Source organism: Taudactylus pleione, unplaced genomic scaffold (genome assembly GCF_031769625.1).
Source record: "Taudactylus pleione unplaced genomic scaffold, aTauple2 ptg000495l, whole genome shotgun sequence".
Classification (NCBI taxonomy): domain Eukaryota; kingdom Metazoa; phylum Chordata; class Amphibia; order Anura; family Myobatrachidae; genus Taudactylus; species Taudactylus pleione.
The window spans coordinates 275,616-297,199 of record NW_028284897.1 but is presented as its reverse complement, the minus strand read 5'-3'; the positions used below and the strand labels follow the sequence as shown (position 1 = coordinate 297,199).

Sequence of the window (21,584 nt, the reverse complement as noted above, 5' to 3'; positions counted from 1 at the left end):
GCCTGCTGCTCATAATAACGTGTCACAGTGACTGGCTTATTACATATCAGCCTGCTGCACATAATAACGTGTCACAGTGACTGGCTTATTACATAGCCTGCTGCTCATAATAACGTGTCAGAGTGACTGGCTTATTACATATCAGCCTGCTGCACATATCCTGTCACAGTGACTGGCTTATTACATATCAGCCTGCTGCACATAATAACGTGTCACAGTGACTGGCTTATTACATATCAGCCTGCTGCACATAATAACGTGTCACAGTGACTGGCTTATTACATATCAGCCTGCCGCACATAATAACATATCACAGTGACTGGCTTATTACATATCAGCCTGCTGCACATAATAACGTGTCACAGTGACTGGCTTATTACATATCAGCCTGCTGCACATAATAACGTGTCACAGTGACTGGCTTATTACATATCAGCCTGCTGCATATAACGTGTCACAGTGACTGGGTTATTACATATCAGCCTGCTGCACATAACGTGTCACAGTGATTGGCTTATTACATATCAGCCTGCCACTCATGATAACGTGTCCCAGTGACTGGCTTATTACATATCAGCCTGCTGCTCATAATTACGTGTCACAGTGACTGGCTTATTACATATCGGCCTGCTGCACATAATAACGTGTCACAGTGACTGGCTTATTACAGATCAGCCTGCTGCACATAATAACGTGTCACAGTGACTGGCTTATTACATATCAGCCTGCTGCACATAACGTGTCACAGTGACTGGCTTATTACATATCAGCCTGCTGCACATAATAACGTGTCACAGTGACTGGCTTATTACATATCGGCCTGCTGCACATAATAACGTGTCACAGTGACTGGCTTATTACACATCAGCCTGCTGCACATAATAACGTGTCACAGTGACTGGCTTATTACATAGCCTGCTGCTCATAATAACGTGTCACAGTGACTGGCTTATTACATATCAGCCTGCTGCACATATCGTGTCACAGTGACTGGCTTATTACATATCAGCCTGCTGCACATAATAACGTGTCACAGTGACTGGCTTATTACATATCGGCCTGCTGCACATAATAACGTGTCACAGTGACTGGCTTATTACATATCGGCCTGCTGCACATAATAACGTGTCACAGTGACTGGCTTATTACACATCAGCCTGCTGCACATAATAACGTGTCACAGTGACTGGCTTATTACACATCAGCCTGCTGCACATAATAACGTGTCACAGTGTCTGGCTTATTACACATCGGCCTGCTGCACATAATAACGTGTCACAGTGACTGGCTTATTACATATCGGCCTGCTGCACATAATAACGTGTCACAGTGACTGGCTTATTACATATCAGCCTGCTGCACATAATAACGTGTCACAGTGACTGGCTTTTTACATATCAGCCTGCTGCATATAACGTGTCACAGTGACTGGGTTATTACATATCAGCCTGCTGCACATAATAACGTGTCACAGTGACTGGCTTATTACAGATCAGCCTGCTGCACATAATAACGTGTCACAGTGACTGACTTATTACATAGCCTGCTGCTCATAATAAAGTGTCACAGTGACTGGCTTATTACATATCAGCCTGCTACACATAACGTGTCACAGTGACTGGCTTATTACATATCAGCCTGCTGCACATAATAACGTGTCACAGTGACTGGCTTATTACATATCAGCCTGCTGCACATAATAACGTGTCACAGTGACTGGCTTATTACATATCAGCCTGCTGCATATAACGTATCACTGTGACTGGGTTATTACATATCAGCCTGCTGCACATAACGTGTCACAGTGATTGGCTTATTACATATCAGCCTGCCACTCATGATAACGTGTCCCAGTGACTGGCTTATTACATATCAGCCTGCTGCTCATAATTACGTGTCACAGTGACTGGCTTATTACATATCGGCCTGCTGCACATAATGTGTCACAGTGACTGGCTTATTACATATCAGCCTGCTGCACATAATAACGTGTCACAGTGACTGGCTTATTACATAGCCTGCTGCTCATAATAACGTGTCACAGTGACTGGCTTATTACATATCAGCCTGCTGCACATAATAACGTGTCACAGTGACTGGCTTATTACATAGCCTGCTGCTCATAATAACGTGTCACAGTGACTGGCTTATTACATATCAGCCTGCTGCACATATCGTGTCACAGTGACTGGCTTATTACATATCAGCCTGCTGCACATAATAACGTGTCACAGTGACTGGCTTATTACATATCAGCCTGCTGCACATAATAACGTGTCACAGTGACTGGCTTATTACATATCAGCCTGCTGCATATAACGTGTCACAGTGACTGGGTTATTACATATCAGCCTGCTGCACATAACGTGTCACAGTGATTGGCTTATTACATATCAGCCTGCCACTCATGATAACGTGTCCCAGTGACTGGCTTATTACATATCAGCCTGCTGCTCAGAATTACGTGTCACAGTGACTGGCTTATTACATATCGGCCTGCTGCACATAATAACGTGTCACAGTGACTGGCTTATTACAGATCAGCCTGCTGCACATAATAACGTGTCACAGTGACTGGCTTATTACATAGCCTGCTGCTCATAATAACGTGTCACAGTGACTGGCTTATTACATATCAGCCTGCTGCACATAACGTGTCACAGTCACTGGCTTATTACATATCAGCCTGCTGCACATAATAACGTGTCACAGTGACTGGCTTATTACATATCGGCCTGCTGCACATAATAACGTGTCACAGTGACTGGCTTATTACACATCAGCCTGCTGCACATAATAACGTGTCACAGTGACTGGCTTATTACATAGCCTGCTGCTCATAATAACGTGTCACAGTGACTGGCTTATTACATATCAGCCTGCTGCACATATCGTGTCACAGTGACTGGCTTATTACATATCAGCCTGCTGCACATAATAACGTGTCACAGTGACTGGCTTATTACATATCGGCCTGCTGCACATAATAACGTGTCACAGTGACTGGCTTATTACATATAGGCCTGCTGCACATAATAACGTGTCACAGTGACCGGCTTATTACACATCAGCCTGCTGCACATAATAACGTGTCACAGTGACTGGCTTATTACACATCAGCCTGCTGCACATAATAACGTGTCACAGTGACTGGCTTATTACACATCGGCCTGCTGCACATAATAACGTGTCACCGTGACTGGCTTATTACATATCGGCCTGCTGCACATAATAACGTGTCACAGTGACTGGCTTATTACATATCAGCCTGCTGCACATAATAACGTGTCACAGTGACTGGCTTTTTACATATCAGCCTGCTGCATATAACGTGTCACAGTGACTGGGTTATTACATATCAGCCTGCTGCACATAATAACGTGTCACAGTGACTGGCTTATTGCAGATCAGCCTGCTGCACATAATAACGTGTCACAGTGACTGACTTATTGCATAGCCTGCTGCTCATAATAACGTGTCACAGTGACTGGCTTATTACATATCAGCCTGCTGCACATAACGTGTCACAGTGACTGGCTTATTACATATCAGCCTGCTGCACATAATAACGTGTCACAGTGACTGGCTTATTACATATCGGCCTGCTGCACATAATAACGTGTCACAGTGACTGGCTTATTACATATCGGCCTGCTGCACATAATAACGTGTCACAGTGACTGGCTTATTACACATCAGCCTGCTGCACATAATAACGTGTCACAGTGACTGGCTTATTACATAGCCTGCTGCTCATAATAACGTGTCACAGTGACTGGCTTATTACATATCAGCCTGCTGCACATAACGTGTCACAGTGACTGGCTTATTACATATCAGCCTGCTGCACATAATAACGTGTCACAGTGACTGGCTTATTACATATCGGCCTGCTGCACATAATAACGTATCACAGTGACTGGCTTATTACACATCGGCCTGCTGCACATAATAACGTGTCACAGTGACTGGCTTATTACACATCAGCCTGCTGCACATAATAACGTGTCACAGTGACTGGCTTATTACACATCAGCCTGCTGCACATAATAACGTGTCACAGTGACTGGCTTATTACACATCAGCCTGCTGCACATAATAACGTGTCACAGTGACTGGCTTATTACATATCGGCCTGCTGCACATAATAACGTGTCACAGTGACTGGCTTATTACATATCAGCCTGCTGCACATAATAACGTGTCACAGTGACTGGCTTATTACATATCAGCCTGCTGCATATAACGTGTCACAGTGACTGGGTTATTACATATCAGCCTGCTGCACATAACGTGTCACAGTGATTGGCTTATTACATATCAGCCTGCCACTCATGATAACGTGTCCCAGTGACTGGCTTATTACATATCAGCCTGCTGCTCATAATTACGTGTCACAGTGACTGGCTTATTACATATCGGCCTGCTGCACATAATAACGTGTCACAGTGACTGGCTTATTACAGATCAGCCTGCTGCACATAATAACGTGTCACAGTGACTGGCTTATTACATAGCCTGCTGCTCATAATAACGTGTCACAATGACTGGCTTATTACATATCAGCCTGCTGCACATAACGTGTCACAGTGACTGGCTTATTACACATCAGCCTGCTGCACATAATAACGTGTCACAGTGACTGGCTTATTACACATCAGCCTGCTGCACATAATAACGTGTCACAGTGACTGGCTTATTACACATCAGCCTGCTGCACATAATAACGTGTCACAGTGACTGGCTTATTACATATCAGCCTGCCGCACATAATAACATATCACAGTGACTGGCTTATTACATATCAGCCTGCTGCACATAATAACGTGTCACAGTGACTGGCTTATTACGTATCAGCCTGCTGCACATAATAACGTGTCACAGTGACTGGCTTATTACATATCAGCCTGCTGCACATAATAACGTGTCACAGTGACTGGCTTATTACATATCAGCCTGCTGCACATAATAACGTGTCACAGTGACTGGCTTATTACACATCAGCCTGCTACACATAATAACGTGTCACAGTGACTGGCTTATTACATATCAGCCTGCCGCACATAATAACATATCACAGTGACTGGCTTATTACATATCAGCCTGCTGCACATAATAACGTGTCACAGTGACTGGCTTATTACATATCAGCCTGCTGCACATAATAACGTGTCACAGTGACTGGCTTATTACATATCAGCCTGCTGCATATAACGTATCACAGTGACTGGGTTATTACATATCAGCCTGCTGCACATAACGTGTCACAGTGATTGTCTTATTACATATCAGCCTGCCACTCATGATAACGTGTCCCAGTGACTGGCTTATTACATATCAGCCTGCTGCTCATAATTACGTGTCACAGTGACTGGCTTATTACATATCGGCCTGCTGCACATAATAACGTGTCACAGTGACTGGCTTATTACATATCAGCCTGCTGCACATAATAACGTGTCACAGTGACTGGCTTATTACATAGCCTGCTGCTCATAATAACGTGTCACAGTGACTGGCTTATTACATATCAGCCTGCTGCACATAATAACGTGTCACAGTGACTGGCTTATTACATAGCCTGCTGCTCATAATAACGTGTCACAGTGACTGGCTTATTACATATCAGCCTGCTGCACATATCGTGTCACAGTGACTGGCTTATTACATATCAGCCTGCTGCACATAATAACGTGTCACAGTGACTGGCTTATTACATATCAGCCTGCTGCACATAATAACGTGTCACAGTGACTGGCTTATTACATATCAGCCTGCCGCACATAATAACATATCACAGTGACTGGCTTATTACATATCAGCCTGCTGCACATAATAACGTGTCACAGTGACTAGCTTATTACTTATCAGCCTGCTGCACATAATAACGTGTCACAGTGACTGGCTTATTACATATCAGCCTGCTGCATATAACGTGTCACAGTGACTGGGTTATTACATATCAGCCTGCTGCACATAACGTGTCACAGTGATTGGCTTATTACATATCAGCCTGCCACTCATGATAACGTGTCCCAGTGACTGGCTTATTACATATCAGCCTGCTGCTCATAATTACGTGTCACAGTGACTGGCTTATTACATATCGGCCTGCTGCACATAATAACGTGTCACAGTGACTGGCTTATTACAGATCAGCCTGCTGCACATAATAACGTGTCACAGTGACTGGCTTATTACATAGCCTGCTGCTCATAATAACGTGTCACAGTGACTGGCTTATTACATATCAGCCTGCTGCACATAATAACGTGTCACAGTGACTGGCTTATTACATAGCCTGCTGCTCATAATAACGTGTCACAGTGACTGGCTTATTACATATCAGCCTGCTGCACATATCGTGTCACAGTGACTGGCTTATTACATATCAGCCTGCTGCACATAATAACGTGTCACAGTGACTGGCTTATTACATATCAGCCTGCTGCACATAATAACGTGTCACAGTGACTGGCTTATTACATATCAGCCTGCCGCACATAATAACATATCACAGTGACTGGCTTATTACATATCAGCCTGCTGCACATAATAACGTGTCACAGTGACTGGCTTATTACATATCAGCCTGCTGCACATAATAACGTGTCACAGTGACTGGCTTATTACATATCAGCATGCTGCATATAATGTGTCACAGTGACTGGGTTATTACATATCAGCCTGCTGCACATAACGTGTCACAGTGATTGGCTTATTACATATCAGCCTGCCACTCATGATAACGTGTCCCAGTGACTGGCTTATTACATATCAGCCTGCTGCTCATAATTACGTGTCACAGTGACTGGCTTACTACATATCGGCCTGCTGCACATAATAACGTGTCACAGTGACTGGCTTATTACAGATCAGCCTGCTGCACATAATAACGTGTCACAGTGACTGGCTTATTACATAGCCTGCTGCTCATAATAACGTGTCACAGTGACTGGCTTATTACATATCAGCCTGCTGCACATAACGTGTCACAGTGACTGGCTTATTACATATCAGCCTGCTGCACATAATAACGTGTCACAGTGACTGGCTTATTACATATCAGCCTGCTGCACATAATGACGTGTCACAGTGACTGGCTTATTACATATCGGCCTGCTGCACAGAATAACGTGTCACAGTGACTGGCTTATTACATATCGGCCTGCTGCACATAATAACGTGTCACAGTGACTGGCTTATTACACATCAGCCTGCTGCACATAATAACGTGTCACAGTGACTGGCTTATTACATATCAGCCTGCTGCACATAATAACGTGTCACAGTGACTGGCTTATTACACATCAGCCTGCTGCACATAATAACGTGTCACAGTGACTGGCTTATTACATATCAGCCTGCCGCACATAATAACATATCACAGTGACTGGCTTATTACATATCAGCCTGCTGCACATAATAACGTGTCACAGTGACTGGCTTATTACATATCAGCCTGCTGCACATAATAACGTGTCACAGTGACTGGCTTATTACATATCAGCCTGTTGCATATAACGTGTCACAGTGACTCGGTTATTACATATCAGCCTGCTGCACATAACGTGTCACAGTGATTGGCTTATTACATATCAGCCTGCCACTCATGATAACGTGTCCCAGTGACTGGCTTATTACATATCAGCCTGCTGCTCATAATTACGTGTCATAGTGACTGGCTTATTACATATCGGCCTGCTGCACATAATAACGTGTCACAGTGACTGGCTTATTACAGATCAGCCTGCTGCACATAATAACGTGTCACAGTGACTGGCTTATTACATAGCTTGCTGCTCATAATAACGTGTCACAGTGACTGGCTTATTACATATCAGCCTGCTGCACATATCGTGTCACAGTGACTGGCTTATTACATATCAGCCTGCTGCACATAATAACGTGTCACAGTGACTGGCTTATTACATATCAGCCTGCTGCACATAATAACGTGTCACAGTGACTGGCTTATTACATATCAGCCTGCCGAACATAACATATCACAGTGACTGGCTTATTACATATCAGCCTGCTGCACATAATAACGTGTCACAGTGACTGGCTTATTACATATCAGCCTGCTGCACATAATAACGTGTCACAGTGACTGGCTTATTACATATCAGCCTGCTGCATATAACGTGTCACAGTGACTGGGTTATTACATATCAGCCTGCTGCACATAACGTGTCACAGTGATTGGCTTTTTTCATATCAGCCTGCCACTCATGATAACGTGTCCCAGTGACTGGCTTATTACATATCAGCCTGCTGCTCATAATTACGTGTCACAGTGACTGGCTTATTACATATCGGCCTGCTGCACATAATAACGTGTCACAGTGACTGGCTTATTACAGATCAGCCTGCTGCACATAACGTGTCACAGTGACTGGCTTATTACATAGCCTGCTGCTCATAATAACGTGTCACAGTGACTGGCTTATTACATATCAGCCTGCTGCACATAACGTGTCACAGTGACTGGCTTATTACATATCAGCCTGCTGCACATAATAACGTGTCACAGTGACTGGCTTATTACATATCAGCCTGCTGCACATAATAACGTGTCACAGTGACTGGCTTATTATATATCGGCCTGCTGCACATAATAACGTGTCACAGTGACTGGCTTATTACACATCAGCCTGCTGCACATAATAACGTGTCACAGTGACTGGCTTATTACACATCAGCCTGCTGCACATAATAACGTGTCACAGTGACTGGCTTATTACATATCAGCCTGCCGCACATAATAACGTGTCACAGTGACTGGCTTATTACATATCAGCCTGCCGCACATAATAACGTGTCACAGTGACTGGTTTATTACGTATCAGCCTGCCGCACATAATAACGTGTCACAGTGACTGGCTTATTACATATCAGCCTGCTGCACATAATAACGTGTCACAGTGACTGGCTTATTACATATCAGCCTGCTGCACATAATAACGTGTCACAGTGACTGGCTTATTACACATCAGCCTGCTGCACATAATAACGTGTCACAGTGACTGGATTATTACATATCAGCCTGCTGCACATAATAACGTGTCACAGTGACTGGCTTATTACATATCAGCCTGCTGCACATGATAACGTGTCACAGTGACTGGCTTATTACATATCAGCCTGCTGCACATAATAACGTGTCACAGTGACTGGCTTATTACATATCAGCCTGCCGCACATAATAACATATCACAGTGACTGGCTTATTACATATCAACCTGCCGCACATAATAACGTGTCACAGTGACTGGCTTATTACGTATCAGCCTGCTGCACATAATAACGTGTCACAGTGACTGGCTTATTACATATCAGCCTCCTGCACATAATAACGTGTCACAGTGACTGGCTTATTACATATCGACCTGCTGCACATAATAACGTGTCACAGTGACTGGCTTATTACATATCAGCCTGCTGCACATAATAATGTGTCACAGTGACTGGCTTATTACATATCAGCCTGCTGCACATAATAACATGTCACAGTGACTGGCTTATTACATATCGACCTGCTGCACATAATAACGTGTCACAGTGACTGGCTTATTACATATCAGCCTGCCGCACATAATAACGTGTCACAGTGACTGGCTTATTACATATCAGCCTGCTGCCAATAATAATGTGTATTACCTAGCGTGAATAGTTCAACCAAAATAACTACATTTATTGAGAATGTTACACGTTCATATTAATTATCGCAAGTGGTAAACGATATTTTAGAGCTTTAACATAACGGCAATGTTTGATCACTAATTACTAACCCAACTTTTCCACAAATTATTTTATTTTAGCTGTTTTTATGTCTCTGCATTAGTAGGACAAATGGATTAAATAATGATTTCCAAAATACATATATTATGCTATGTGGGAACATGTTCTGAATTCATTTTAATGCAAGTACCAATACAATGTAAATGTGGTAAAGTAAAATATATGTTCTATAGTGCATCACTCAGCAAAGCTCCCCTTGTCTCCTTTCTTCTCCTGTATTATATTTATTAGTGTGAGCGGTACCAGCCCAAAGTGTTCTGCATTAGGTTGTACGAAGCAAAAACCTATGGGAATAGGGGTGAGATAAATATTGATTAGTGATGCCTTTGTTGTGGTATTCTTGGTTAACTATTTTATTTCTACTAGATGGACACAATACAAGGAATACTTTGGAGGAGCATCTCGTGTGGTCTCCTCATATGAAATTAGAAGATAGGAACATCACACGTGGGTCTCCAGAAGAAAACCACGTTACCCTAAATATACATCCAGCACTTCACAGTGCAGATATACCATCTGATCCCTCTATTCTTGAGGAATGTTCTTCTGGTAACTCTCATATTGCTTCACAAAGTACAGATCATGGCAGTGATGCAATAATTTCCTCTTCTGAATTTCAGAATTGTTTTACAGATAACCTAGTTGAGACTAGTCACAGAGGTGAGAGGCCATTTCCATGCTCTAACTGTGGGAAATGTTTTACTGTGAAATCATATCTTGTTGCACATCAGAGACGTCACACAGGTGAGAGGCCATTTCCATGTTCTGAGTGTGGGAAATGTTTTACTCTGAAATTATATCTTCTTAGACATGAGAAACGTCACAAAGGTGAGAGGCCATTTCCATGCTCTGAATGTGGGAAAAGTTTTTCACTAAAATCATATCTTGTTAGACATAAAAGAAGTCACACAGGTGAGAAACCATATCCATGCTCTGAGTGTGGGAAATGTTTTGCACACAAACAAGGTCTTATTATTCATGAGAGAAGTCACACAGGTGAGCTGCCATTTCCATGTTCTGAGTGTGGGAAAAGTTTCCCACGAAAATCAGATCTTGTTATACATGAAAGAAGTCACACAGGTGAGAATCCATTTTCATGCTCTGAGTGTGAGAAATGCTTTGCACAGAAATCATATCTTGTTATACATCAGAGAACACACACAGGTGAGAAACCATTTCCATGTTCTGAGTGTGGGAGATGTTTTACACAGAGCTCACAACTTGTTAGGCACAAGAAAAGTCACACAGGTGAGAAACCATTTCCATGTTCTGAGTGTGGGAAATGTTTTATCAGCAAATCAGCTCTTGCTATACATGAAAGAGTCCACACAGGTGAAAAACCATACCCATGCTCTGAGTGTGGAAAATGTTTTAATGAGAAATCACATCTTAATATACATCAGAGAAGTCACACAGGTGAGAAACCATTCCATTGCTCTGAGTGTGGGAAACGTTTCACAAATAAATCCGCTCTTGTTGCACATCAGAGAAGTTACACAGATGAGAAACAATTTCCATGTTTTGAGAATTTGAAAAGTTTTGCACAGGTTACACATCAAAGAAGTCACACAGGTATAAAACCATTTCCATGTTCTGAGTGTGGGAAAAGTTTTACACAGGAATCCCAGTTGATTATACATCAGAGAAGTCACACGGGTGAGAAACCATTTCCATGCTGTGAGTGTGGAAAATGTTTTACAAACCAGTCTTCTCTTGCTGGACATAAGAAAAGAAGTCACACAGGTGAGAGGCCATTTCCATGCTCTGAGTGTGGGAAAAGTTTTACACAAAAATCACAGCGAAATCACACAGGTGAGAAATCACACAGGTGAGAAACCATATTCATGTTCCGAATGTGAGAAATGTTTTAAACTTAAATCTCATCTTGTTGAGCATCAGAGAAGTCACACAGGTGAGATGCCACTTCTATGCTCTGAGTGTGGAAAATGCTTTTCACATAAATCACATCTTGTTCAACATCAGAGAAGTCACAAAGGTGAGAAACCATTTCCATGCTCTGAGTGTGGAAAATGTTATACACATAAATCAGCTCTTGTTGTACATGAGAGAAGTCACACAGGTGAGAAGCCATTTCAGTGTTCTGAGTGTGGAAAATGTTATACACATAAATCACCTCTTGTTATACATGAGAGAAGCCACATGGGTGAGAAGCCATTTCAATGTTCTGAGTGTGGGAAATGTTTTATACAGAGATCAGATTGTGTTAGACATCAGAAAACACACACAGGCGACAAGCCATTTCCATGTTCTGAGTGTGGGAAATGTTTTATACAGAAATCAGATCTTGTTAAACATCAGAGAACTCACACAGGGGAGAAGCCATTTCCATGTTCTAAGTGTGGGAAATATTTTTCACAATCATCTGATCTTATTAGACATCAGAAAAGTCACACACCAGCTGTTGTAACGCATCAGAAAGTCACAGTTTAATTTCCTTAATTGGTAGACATGAAACAGGCATGTATTAAAATGTTACATTTAAGATAAACTAATGACATTATTTGTGTATATAGCACCTTTCTCCCAATAGGATTTAAAACACTGCATATTTGTATAAGGCAAGACAGCCATCTTGGATGTGCACAGTTGCTATTCTGAGTAATCAGTCATTGAGAGAACATATATACTCCACACAAATTGGCTTTAGGAATAGTACCTGACACCCCAGCACCATGAGGCAACAATTCTATCCACTATGCCACCATGCATAGTAAAAATACTTTTGTTTTTAAATGTAAATGGAATAAAAACAAAGAATGTACAGATTCTACTCACACAGGGTAATTACAACACTGAGTTATGGAAGGCAATTCAAAGTTCCCATCACACAGTATATTAACATGGTATACAATGACTATTCACATATATAAATGACGTGTTATCAACCACACTGGAACAGATGACGCATGTGTGGAATGTATTGTAGTTCCCTTACTCTGTTATATACCCGTAGCAGAAACCTGTAGGTCCTGCTCTCTGTGGGATTACAGCTGTCATAGGATGATGCATTGACACCACAAGCTCTGTAGTACGGTGTAGATAGGCATTGTCTGCACTAACCCCTCCAGCCATAATCTGTTGGCTATGGAGCCTTGTGATGGCTTGTTGTGCTGGAAGAGCCCGTTTCCATCTGAATGTATGACCTGAATGGGTGTAAGTGATCTGCAAGGATAGTTAAGTAGCGCCTGCCAGTCAGATCCGCTCGCGAGCGCTATGTGCTCGCAAGCGGGTCGATGGCCGGGCAGTGCGCATGCGTGAGCCCCGCAGTGAGCGAGATATCACTCGCTCCGGGGCTCGCAACAAAATGGGGCGGCTGTCAATGTTGGTGGGGAGGGGGGGTGGCTGACCAAATGGAGGTGCTCCTGAAGGAACGCCTGCCATTTGGGCGGCCCTACTGACATCACTTGTGATGTCATTAGTGAGCTTCGTGCTCTATTAGAGCAGGAAGCTCACTGGGGCTTGTGGGAACAAGAACCTACCACAAGGGTCTTGTCGCAAACCCTATGGTTGCGACCATCACCTGGCCGCCCGCTAAAGCTGTGGGTGGTCACCCACAGCTTAGCAAGCGGCCTGGGGGCCGCCCAATAAAACAAGAGGTATATATACACTGAGAGATCTGTATGTATACACAGATCTGTATATATACACCAAGATCTGTATGTATACACTGAGATCTATATACACACCGAGAGATCTGTATGTATACACTGAGATCTGTATATATACACAGAGAGATCTGTATATATACACTACCTGTCACAATATTTAAAACACCTTTATTTTCTAGTTTTTATTGAAATGTAAGTTCAGGGAATAACCTGGAATGGTACCAAGGGCTGGGCAGCGCCAGCTACTGAGGGCTGGAAGGTCTTATGGACCAAAGAATAAAATTATGTCTATTAAACTGGCATCTTGTGAGATACTGGTGAGTTGTCTTGAAAATGATCCGTAAGGGACCTAAACATTGACAATTGGGATGTGATACCAATCGCCTGTCAGAATACTGTCTGGTGGTAATAAACTAACTTTTTATTGCTTTAACTTAAGCGAGTGCTTTTCCTAAATTAAAATATCTAACCTTGAACATGGCAGAATATACAGTATGATATATATCTACAGCCGTGGCCCAAAGTTTTCAGAATGACACAAGTATTGGTTTTCACAAAGTTTTCTGCTTCAGTATTTCTAGACCTTTTTGTCAGATGTTACTATGGTATACTGTCAGATGTTACTATGGTATACTGAAGTAACATTACAGCATTACATAAGTGCCAAAGGCTTTTATTGACAAAATCATTAAGTTTTGCAAAGAGTCAATATTTGCAGTGTTGACCCTTCTTTTTCAAGACCTGCAATTCGCCCTGGCATGCTGTCACTCAACTTCTGGGCCACGTACTGACTGATGGCCGCACATACTTGCCTAATCAATGCTTGGAGTTTGTCAGAATTTGTGGGTTTATGTTTGTCCACCCACCTTTTGAGAATTGACCACAAGTTCTCAATGGGATTAAGGTCTGGGGAGTTTTCTAGCCATGGACCCAAAATTTTGATGTTCCCCGAGCCACTTATTTATCACTTTTGCCTTATGGCAAGGTGCTCCATCATGCTGGAAAAGGTATTGTTCCTCACCAAACTGTTCTTGGATGGATGGGAGAAGTTGCTTTTGGAGGATGTTTGGTAACATTCTTTATTCATGGCTGTGTTCTTAGGCAAAATTGTGAGTGATCCCACTCCCTTGGCTGAGAAGAAACCCCACACATGAATGGTCTCAGGATGCTTTACTGTTGGCATGACACAGGACTGATGGTAGCGCTCACCTGTATGTACATGTAACAGTCTCACTCGCAACACCACTTCTGGTAATCTCTACTAACGCATTTTCACCGTGGTATGCACACATGCCTCCTCACCTCTGGGTGTTCCTCTGGTAACAATCTCACTCCCAACACCACTTCTGGTCATCTCTAATGCACCTCACCCTGGTATGCGCACCCATGCCTCCTCACCTCTGGGTGTTCCTCTAGTAACAATCTCACTCCCAACACCACTTCTGGTAATCTCTAATGCACCTCACCCTGGTATGTACACATGCCTCCTCACCTCTGGGTGTTCCTCTAGTAACAATCTCACTCCCAACACCACTTCTGGTAATCTCTAATGTGCCTCACCTGGTATGCACACATGCCTCCTTACCTCCTGGTGTTCCTCTAGTAACAATCTCACTCCCAACTCCACTTCTGGTAATCTCTGCTAATACACCTCACCCTGGTATGCACACATGCCTCCTTACCTCCAGGTGTTCCTCTAGTAACAATCTCATTCCCAACACCACTTCCAATAATCTCTCTAATGTGCCTCACCTGATATGCCCACATGCCTCCTTACCTCTAGGTGTTCCTCTAGTAACAGTCTCACTCCCAAAACCACTTCTGGTAATCTCTGCTAATGTGCCTCACCCTGGTATGCGCACATGCCTCCTCACCTCTGGGTGTTCCTCTAGTAGCATTCAGTGCTCATACAAAGTAGCACAAATGTCACTTCTAGGTTAATGAGCCTATCTCAGTGCTACTTTACCCATGAGTTTATGCACACATTTCACAATAAAATGCATAAACAATCAAACCCCCAGGCAGTAATAACAAATATACTTACTAAAAACATGTCTTAACACTTACATAAAGTGTAAAGGATAATTAAAGACAAACACAATGCACATAAACAAGCTATAATACAAAATACTTATAAACAAATGACATAAGCATCTATCACTAAGTTCTCCCAAAAAAATATAATAAGCATAAATCACATCATCAAATTATCTCACTACATAGAAAAAAAAGTAAAATGAATTAAAAAGTACACTGATATGAGATAGATATTAGATATATATGAGATGAATAGATATTAGATAGATTTGAGAAAAATAGATGATATGAATAGATATTAGATAGATATGAGATTAATAGAATCATATTCATTATAAAGGGCTCAGCATCTTGTAAACTAAAAATTATTATTGAGATCCTTTCTGCCCAGCTACAGTTTAGGGTCAGTGTGATTGTATAGTTGTAGTATTGTCTGATATTGTGTTACAATGTAGAGTGAGGAAAGCAAGACTATTACTTTATACATAACCATATTGTATTGATTCTGTGTACTAGTTATTCGGGGGATTGTTATTGTACTACTGTTTAGCTTATTTTCATCTTTGTAAACCCTGCAATTGTGTACATGTTATTTATATTGTAATAAATGAATTAAATATAGAATAATTTTTATTTGTAACATGAGTATCTAAGTTGATGATATTACCTCCAAATACAGTACGCACTTAGTATTTCTATCATTTGTTATATATGGTGCTGGGTAATATACAGAATAATCCCGACAATGGGCTGCAGATTTCAGATTCCAATCACAATTCATGACTTTTTTAAAAAAAAGTTGCATTTCTGCGACCTATCCAGACTCAGCCATTATCACAGATCCCACTCATGTTCCTGCCTCAGATGCGGCTGCGTGCCGCTGGAGGCGGGGTTTCACTGTGAGCACTGACATTGCTAAATATTGCAGCATACAAGGGAAATATACTGCAGGTAATGGATGGACAGTAGGAAATAAGCACCCAAGTGGCTTGAAGCTACATTCACCCTTAGGATCCTACCCAAAATGATAAATTATTGCACATATCCTGTGATCAGTAGAAAAACCACATCAGACGTGGGTATAGAACTTTGCAAATCTACTGTCATGATCCAGTGTAAGGAATTCCTCCATGGAGGGCAGGGAGCCGGAGGGATAGGATGGCTAGGAGGCAGCTAGAGAAGTGACAGTACTAGTTCCCTCAATAAAGGTCAGTCCCAGGTGTTGCCTAGACCTAACCAGAGGTGCGGAGTCTAACCCACTTGGTGGTCTTCAACAGTGACCCCTCCTCTTGGGATTTGGGTTTTGATGCTTTGACGCACTGAGTGAGCAGGTCACGGCCCTCTGGTTAGGTACCTGGGAGTGATGAGACTAGGGACTGACACTAGTATAATGAGTGTATTATGCACTGGTATGCTCTATGAAATGTTGCAGGATTCAGAGGCAGGTTACACCAGGAAATGACACAGGAGATCCAAGCACAGAATAGTAGAGGGTGACGAGGGATAATGAAAGGTCAGATACTGGATGCTTTGGGTTACTTGGAAGATCTGGATGCAGGGTAGTGTAAAGACACTAGATCCAGTCACGGAATGGAGATTACTGTTCAGATAACTCAGATGCAGGTTAGTGCATAGACACTTTGTAGATTCAGTCACAGAATACAAGTAAGTGTACAGGGAACACAGATGCGGGTGAGTAAATTGGATACACTGTAGTTCCAGTCATGGACTACAAGTAACTGTACAGGGAACACAGAGGCAGGAGAATGAACTTGATACACTGTAGATAGTCACAGATTACAAGTAACTATAGGGAACACAGAGGCAGGAGAATGAACTTTATACACTGTAGATCCAGTCATGGGGATAACAGAAGGTGCTTTGTGAATCCAGACACAGGGAACTGAAACTAGTGCTTGTGTATGGTACAGGAGTAGACACGGGAAACTGGTAAATGCTGGGAAAACACAAGAGGGTTAACTGAAGCAAAAGTTGAGGTTAAATTGGAGTTTCAGCATAGAGCCAGATGCTGACATATACAGGAGAATTAGATGCTGATTAGTGCTGAAATAGTTAAACTGGTGTCAACACAGAGACATGTGCTGACATATACACATGAGAATTAGACAGTGATTAGTGTTGGAATTTCAGCACAGAGACAAGTACTGTAGAAATCACTGGAGGAGTCTGATCCCGGAAAGAGTTACTAGTAATAAACAGAATAAAGCTAGGAGCAAATCCAGATGCTAGGATATAACACTGGTAGGAAAGATCGTGGAACTTGGAAAGTTGCAACAGCTGGTACACACAGTCACTGGAAAAGCAAAGTTGAACAGCAACTTCCTGTTCCTGGAGTCAGGTTAAATACCATTAGGTAGTTGGCGATTGGATCAGAGGATCAGCTTAGTAACTGCAGGACTACCATTGAGAGAGACTAGTCAGGTGATATGGACCAACATGGCTGAGCCCATGCCCGCCACCACGGGAACCAGGATGCACGCACGGAATCTTAGCAGACCCCAGGGAGAATACTAAGCCACCACTCCCAGTGACTGAACACCTAAGTCAAGGACGCCGGCATGGAGGTGAGTAGCGGCCGATCCCAGGCCGCATCCTGACAGCTATGTATAAATGTCTAGCCTATTTTATTGTAGGAGATACTTCAGTTGTCTCTCAGATCTAATTTCAGTATGATAACAAAAGAAATGGCTCATTGAACTACATTTCCCATGATCCCTGGAGGACAAGTAACACCACTTCCTGACCAGTGGATGCTGACACTTCCTTCCAGGTTTCTTTCTAGCACAAAGCACCCTAAAGATGGCGGGACCTAATTCTCATGCACAAGAGAAAACTACATATCACACAATTCCATGAAGATGCCTCCGATATCAGACCTATTCATTTCCGGTATCGTGGTGACATCACTTCCGCCAATCCAATCAGGGTGTTTTATTACATTGGAGATCCCCAGATCACTTTTCTATCAGGAGACTGGCACTATGATACCAGCCACTACTGTCCCACTCCCCTGAAGATGCTTATTTTACACATTAAGATGGACCTCCACTTCCAGTCTGCAAACCCGGTACTGCAAGTGACACCATTACACAAAGGAAAACTGTAACTATAAAAATGAGCACTTTGGAAGTTACTCTCCATGCCTTGATAATGAGATAATATCTGGGAATGTGTTGGCTGTAGGAGGGACTGCCTGGTGGAGCTGCATACTGATACCCTGGAAGGAGGGAAGACCATTTGTTTGCACCATCTAGTTTATAGATACCAGAGTTGTATCTGATATTAGTGATTCCTAACAGCATCACTGGTCACCTCACTCCAGGGGGAGCATGAGACCTAGTGGGAAACACATTTTGTTTATATATATATATATATATATAATGTGTCAGGCATCACTTTAATATTACTTTTGGTTTAAAAAAATTAGCATAGACACCCATACATGTTCGGTGTCACTACTGTCAGTATAAGTGAGGTACGCCATCATCACTGACTGCTAATACCAGTAACATTACTTATACCAGCTAATGATACCTGTATATGAGAGGCAGAGTATACATAGTGGTGAGTACTGTACACATGTGATTTCCATCTTCCATTTGCATAGACACACATACATGTTCGGTGTCACTACTGTCAGTGTAAGTGAGGTACGCCATCATCACTGACTGCTAATACCAGTAACATTACTTATACCAGCTAATGATACCTGTATATGAGAGGCAGAGTATGCATAGTGGTGAGTACAGTACACATGTGATTTCCATCTCCCATTTGCATAGACACCCATACATGTTCGGTGTCACTACTGTCAGTGTAAGTGAGGTACGCCATCATCACTGACTGCTAATACCAGTAACATTTCTTATACCAGCTAATGATACCTGTATATGAGAGGCAGAGTATGCATAGTGGTGAGTATGGTACACATGTGATTTCCATCTCCCATTTGCATAGACACACATACATGTTTGGTATCACTACTGTCAGTGTAAGTGAGGTACGCCATCATCACTGACTGCTAATACCAGTAACATTACTTATACCAGCTAATGATACCTGTATATGAGAGGCAGAGTATACATAGTGGTGAGTACAGTACACATGTGATTTCCATCTCCCATTTGCATAGACACACATACATGTTTGGTGTCACTACTGTCAGTATAAGTGAGGTACGCCATCATCACTGACTGCTAATACCAGTAACATTACTTATACCAACTAATGGTACCTGTATATGAGAGGCAGAGTATGCATAGTGGTGAGTACAGTACACATGTGATTACCATCTCCCATTTGCATAGACACACATACATGTTTGGTATCACTACTGTCAGTGTAAGTGAGGTACGCCATCATCACTGACTGCCAATACCAGTAACATTACTTATACCAGCTAATGATACCTGTATATGAGAGGCAGAGTATGCATAGTGGTGAGTACAGTACACATGTGATTTCCATCTCCCATTTGCATAGACACACATACATGTTTGGTGTCACTACTGTCAGTGTAAGTGAGGTACGCCATCATCACTGACTGCTAATACCAGTAACATTTCTTATACCAGCTAATGATACCTGTATATGAGAGGCAGAGTATGCATAGTGGTGAGTATGGTACACATGTGATTTCCATCTCCCATTTGCATAGACACCCATACATGTTTGGTGTCACTACTGTCAGTGTAAGTGAGGTACGTCATCATCACTGACTGCTAATACCAGTAACATTACTTATACCAGCTAATGGTACCTGTATATGAGAGGCAGAGTATGCATAGTGGTGAGTACAGTACACATGTGATTTCCATCTTCCATTTGCATAGACACCCATACATGTTTGGTGTCACTACTGTCAGTGTAAGTGAGGTACGTCATCATCACTGACTGCTAATACCACTCACATTTCTTATACCGGGTGTGATACTATTTGCTGACAAAGCTAATACCGTCATTAAACCTGGCCACAGTGGAATCCCAATTGTGTTAAAATACCGAACACCGTAACGAAGACACTCAACATAGACCTACAATCATTATACCAAAATGTAAAATCCAGACAGTATCAGTATACCAATATATTGTTATCCCCAACGTCAAGACAGATGGGTTATAAACTCGATATGAATGAAATAACGACAATTCATTATGCTCACAAAGTTGAAATACCAAAATTGCAATAAATCCAACAACCCAAAAGACCGAAAACCACAATGTAAGTAGGTTAAAATACCTACAAATATAATATCGACATTAACATTCCTTGATAGAAAACCGACAACTGAATTACCGACAAATTAATTTACCAACAGAACTCCGACATACCCCGACTTTTAAAATGACAATAATTTGTTTATAAAATATTGGCAACTGAAATACCAACAAAAATAATATCGACACACCTAAAACTGTTATTATACCAATATTTACAATACCGACAATAAATAACATCCATTCATTATCATAATAATCAGAAACCAAAATATCGGCAGATGAAATAACGACAAACCTAATCTCGACACATCCATAACTATGACAATACATATCCTCATAATACCGATAAGTAAACAACCAACAAGTGACATCAGTTAGAAGAGTCACTAAGTCCCGTATTAACTGTCCAGATCTGCCATGTAAGAGACGGCAATGTAGATGGCTAACCCTAGGCTAATGCGAGAGTCCGCCTTCATACCCCATCTAAAATTGAAAATAGCCGTCCCTTATTAGATGGAAAGTTAGATGCCCAAACTGTTTAATCCCTGCAAAGTACTAATGACAGACGTCGAAATCCCGATGCCTGTTATTAGACCTATGCCGGGAGCCAGCCACCCAGCATACCAAATGAAGGTAAACCGGGTGCCGGTCGCAGACATCCACAGGGGGGGTTAGGTGTCAGGGCTCCTGGGGAGACTTAGGGTGAGGCACCCTCCCAGGAGGGTTAGAGATTGGCTAGGTGAAGGGAGGGTTAGGGTGTAGAATAGGGTTAGTATACTTACCTTATTCAGCAATCGGGATCTTCACCTCCGCTGGGCTTCCATTGTCAGGATTTGTACCTATTACACACATACTGTATATGTGGGATACGTA

The 21,584-nt window shown here is 42.2% G+C and overlaps 1 protein-coding gene across 1 annotated transcript in view; it reads left to right on the top strand.

The window, feature by feature from the left end:
- Positions 1 to 12,255, top strand: part of LOC148502486 (uncharacterized) — a 28,374-nt gene extending 16,119 nt beyond the window's left edge. The window contains exons 3-6 of the mRNA XM_088449790.1: positions 10,036 to 10,102; positions 10,171 to 11,279; positions 11,352 to 11,376; positions 11,633 to 12,255. Coding sequence (XP_088305916.1) covers positions 10,036 to 10,102; positions 10,171 to 11,279; positions 11,352 to 11,376; positions 11,633 to 12,255 — 1,824 coding nt within the window. The remainder of the gene's footprint in view (positions 1 to 10,035; positions 10,103 to 10,170; positions 11,280 to 11,351; positions 11,377 to 11,632) is intronic.
- Positions 12,256 to 21,584: the final 9,329 nt, after the last annotated feature.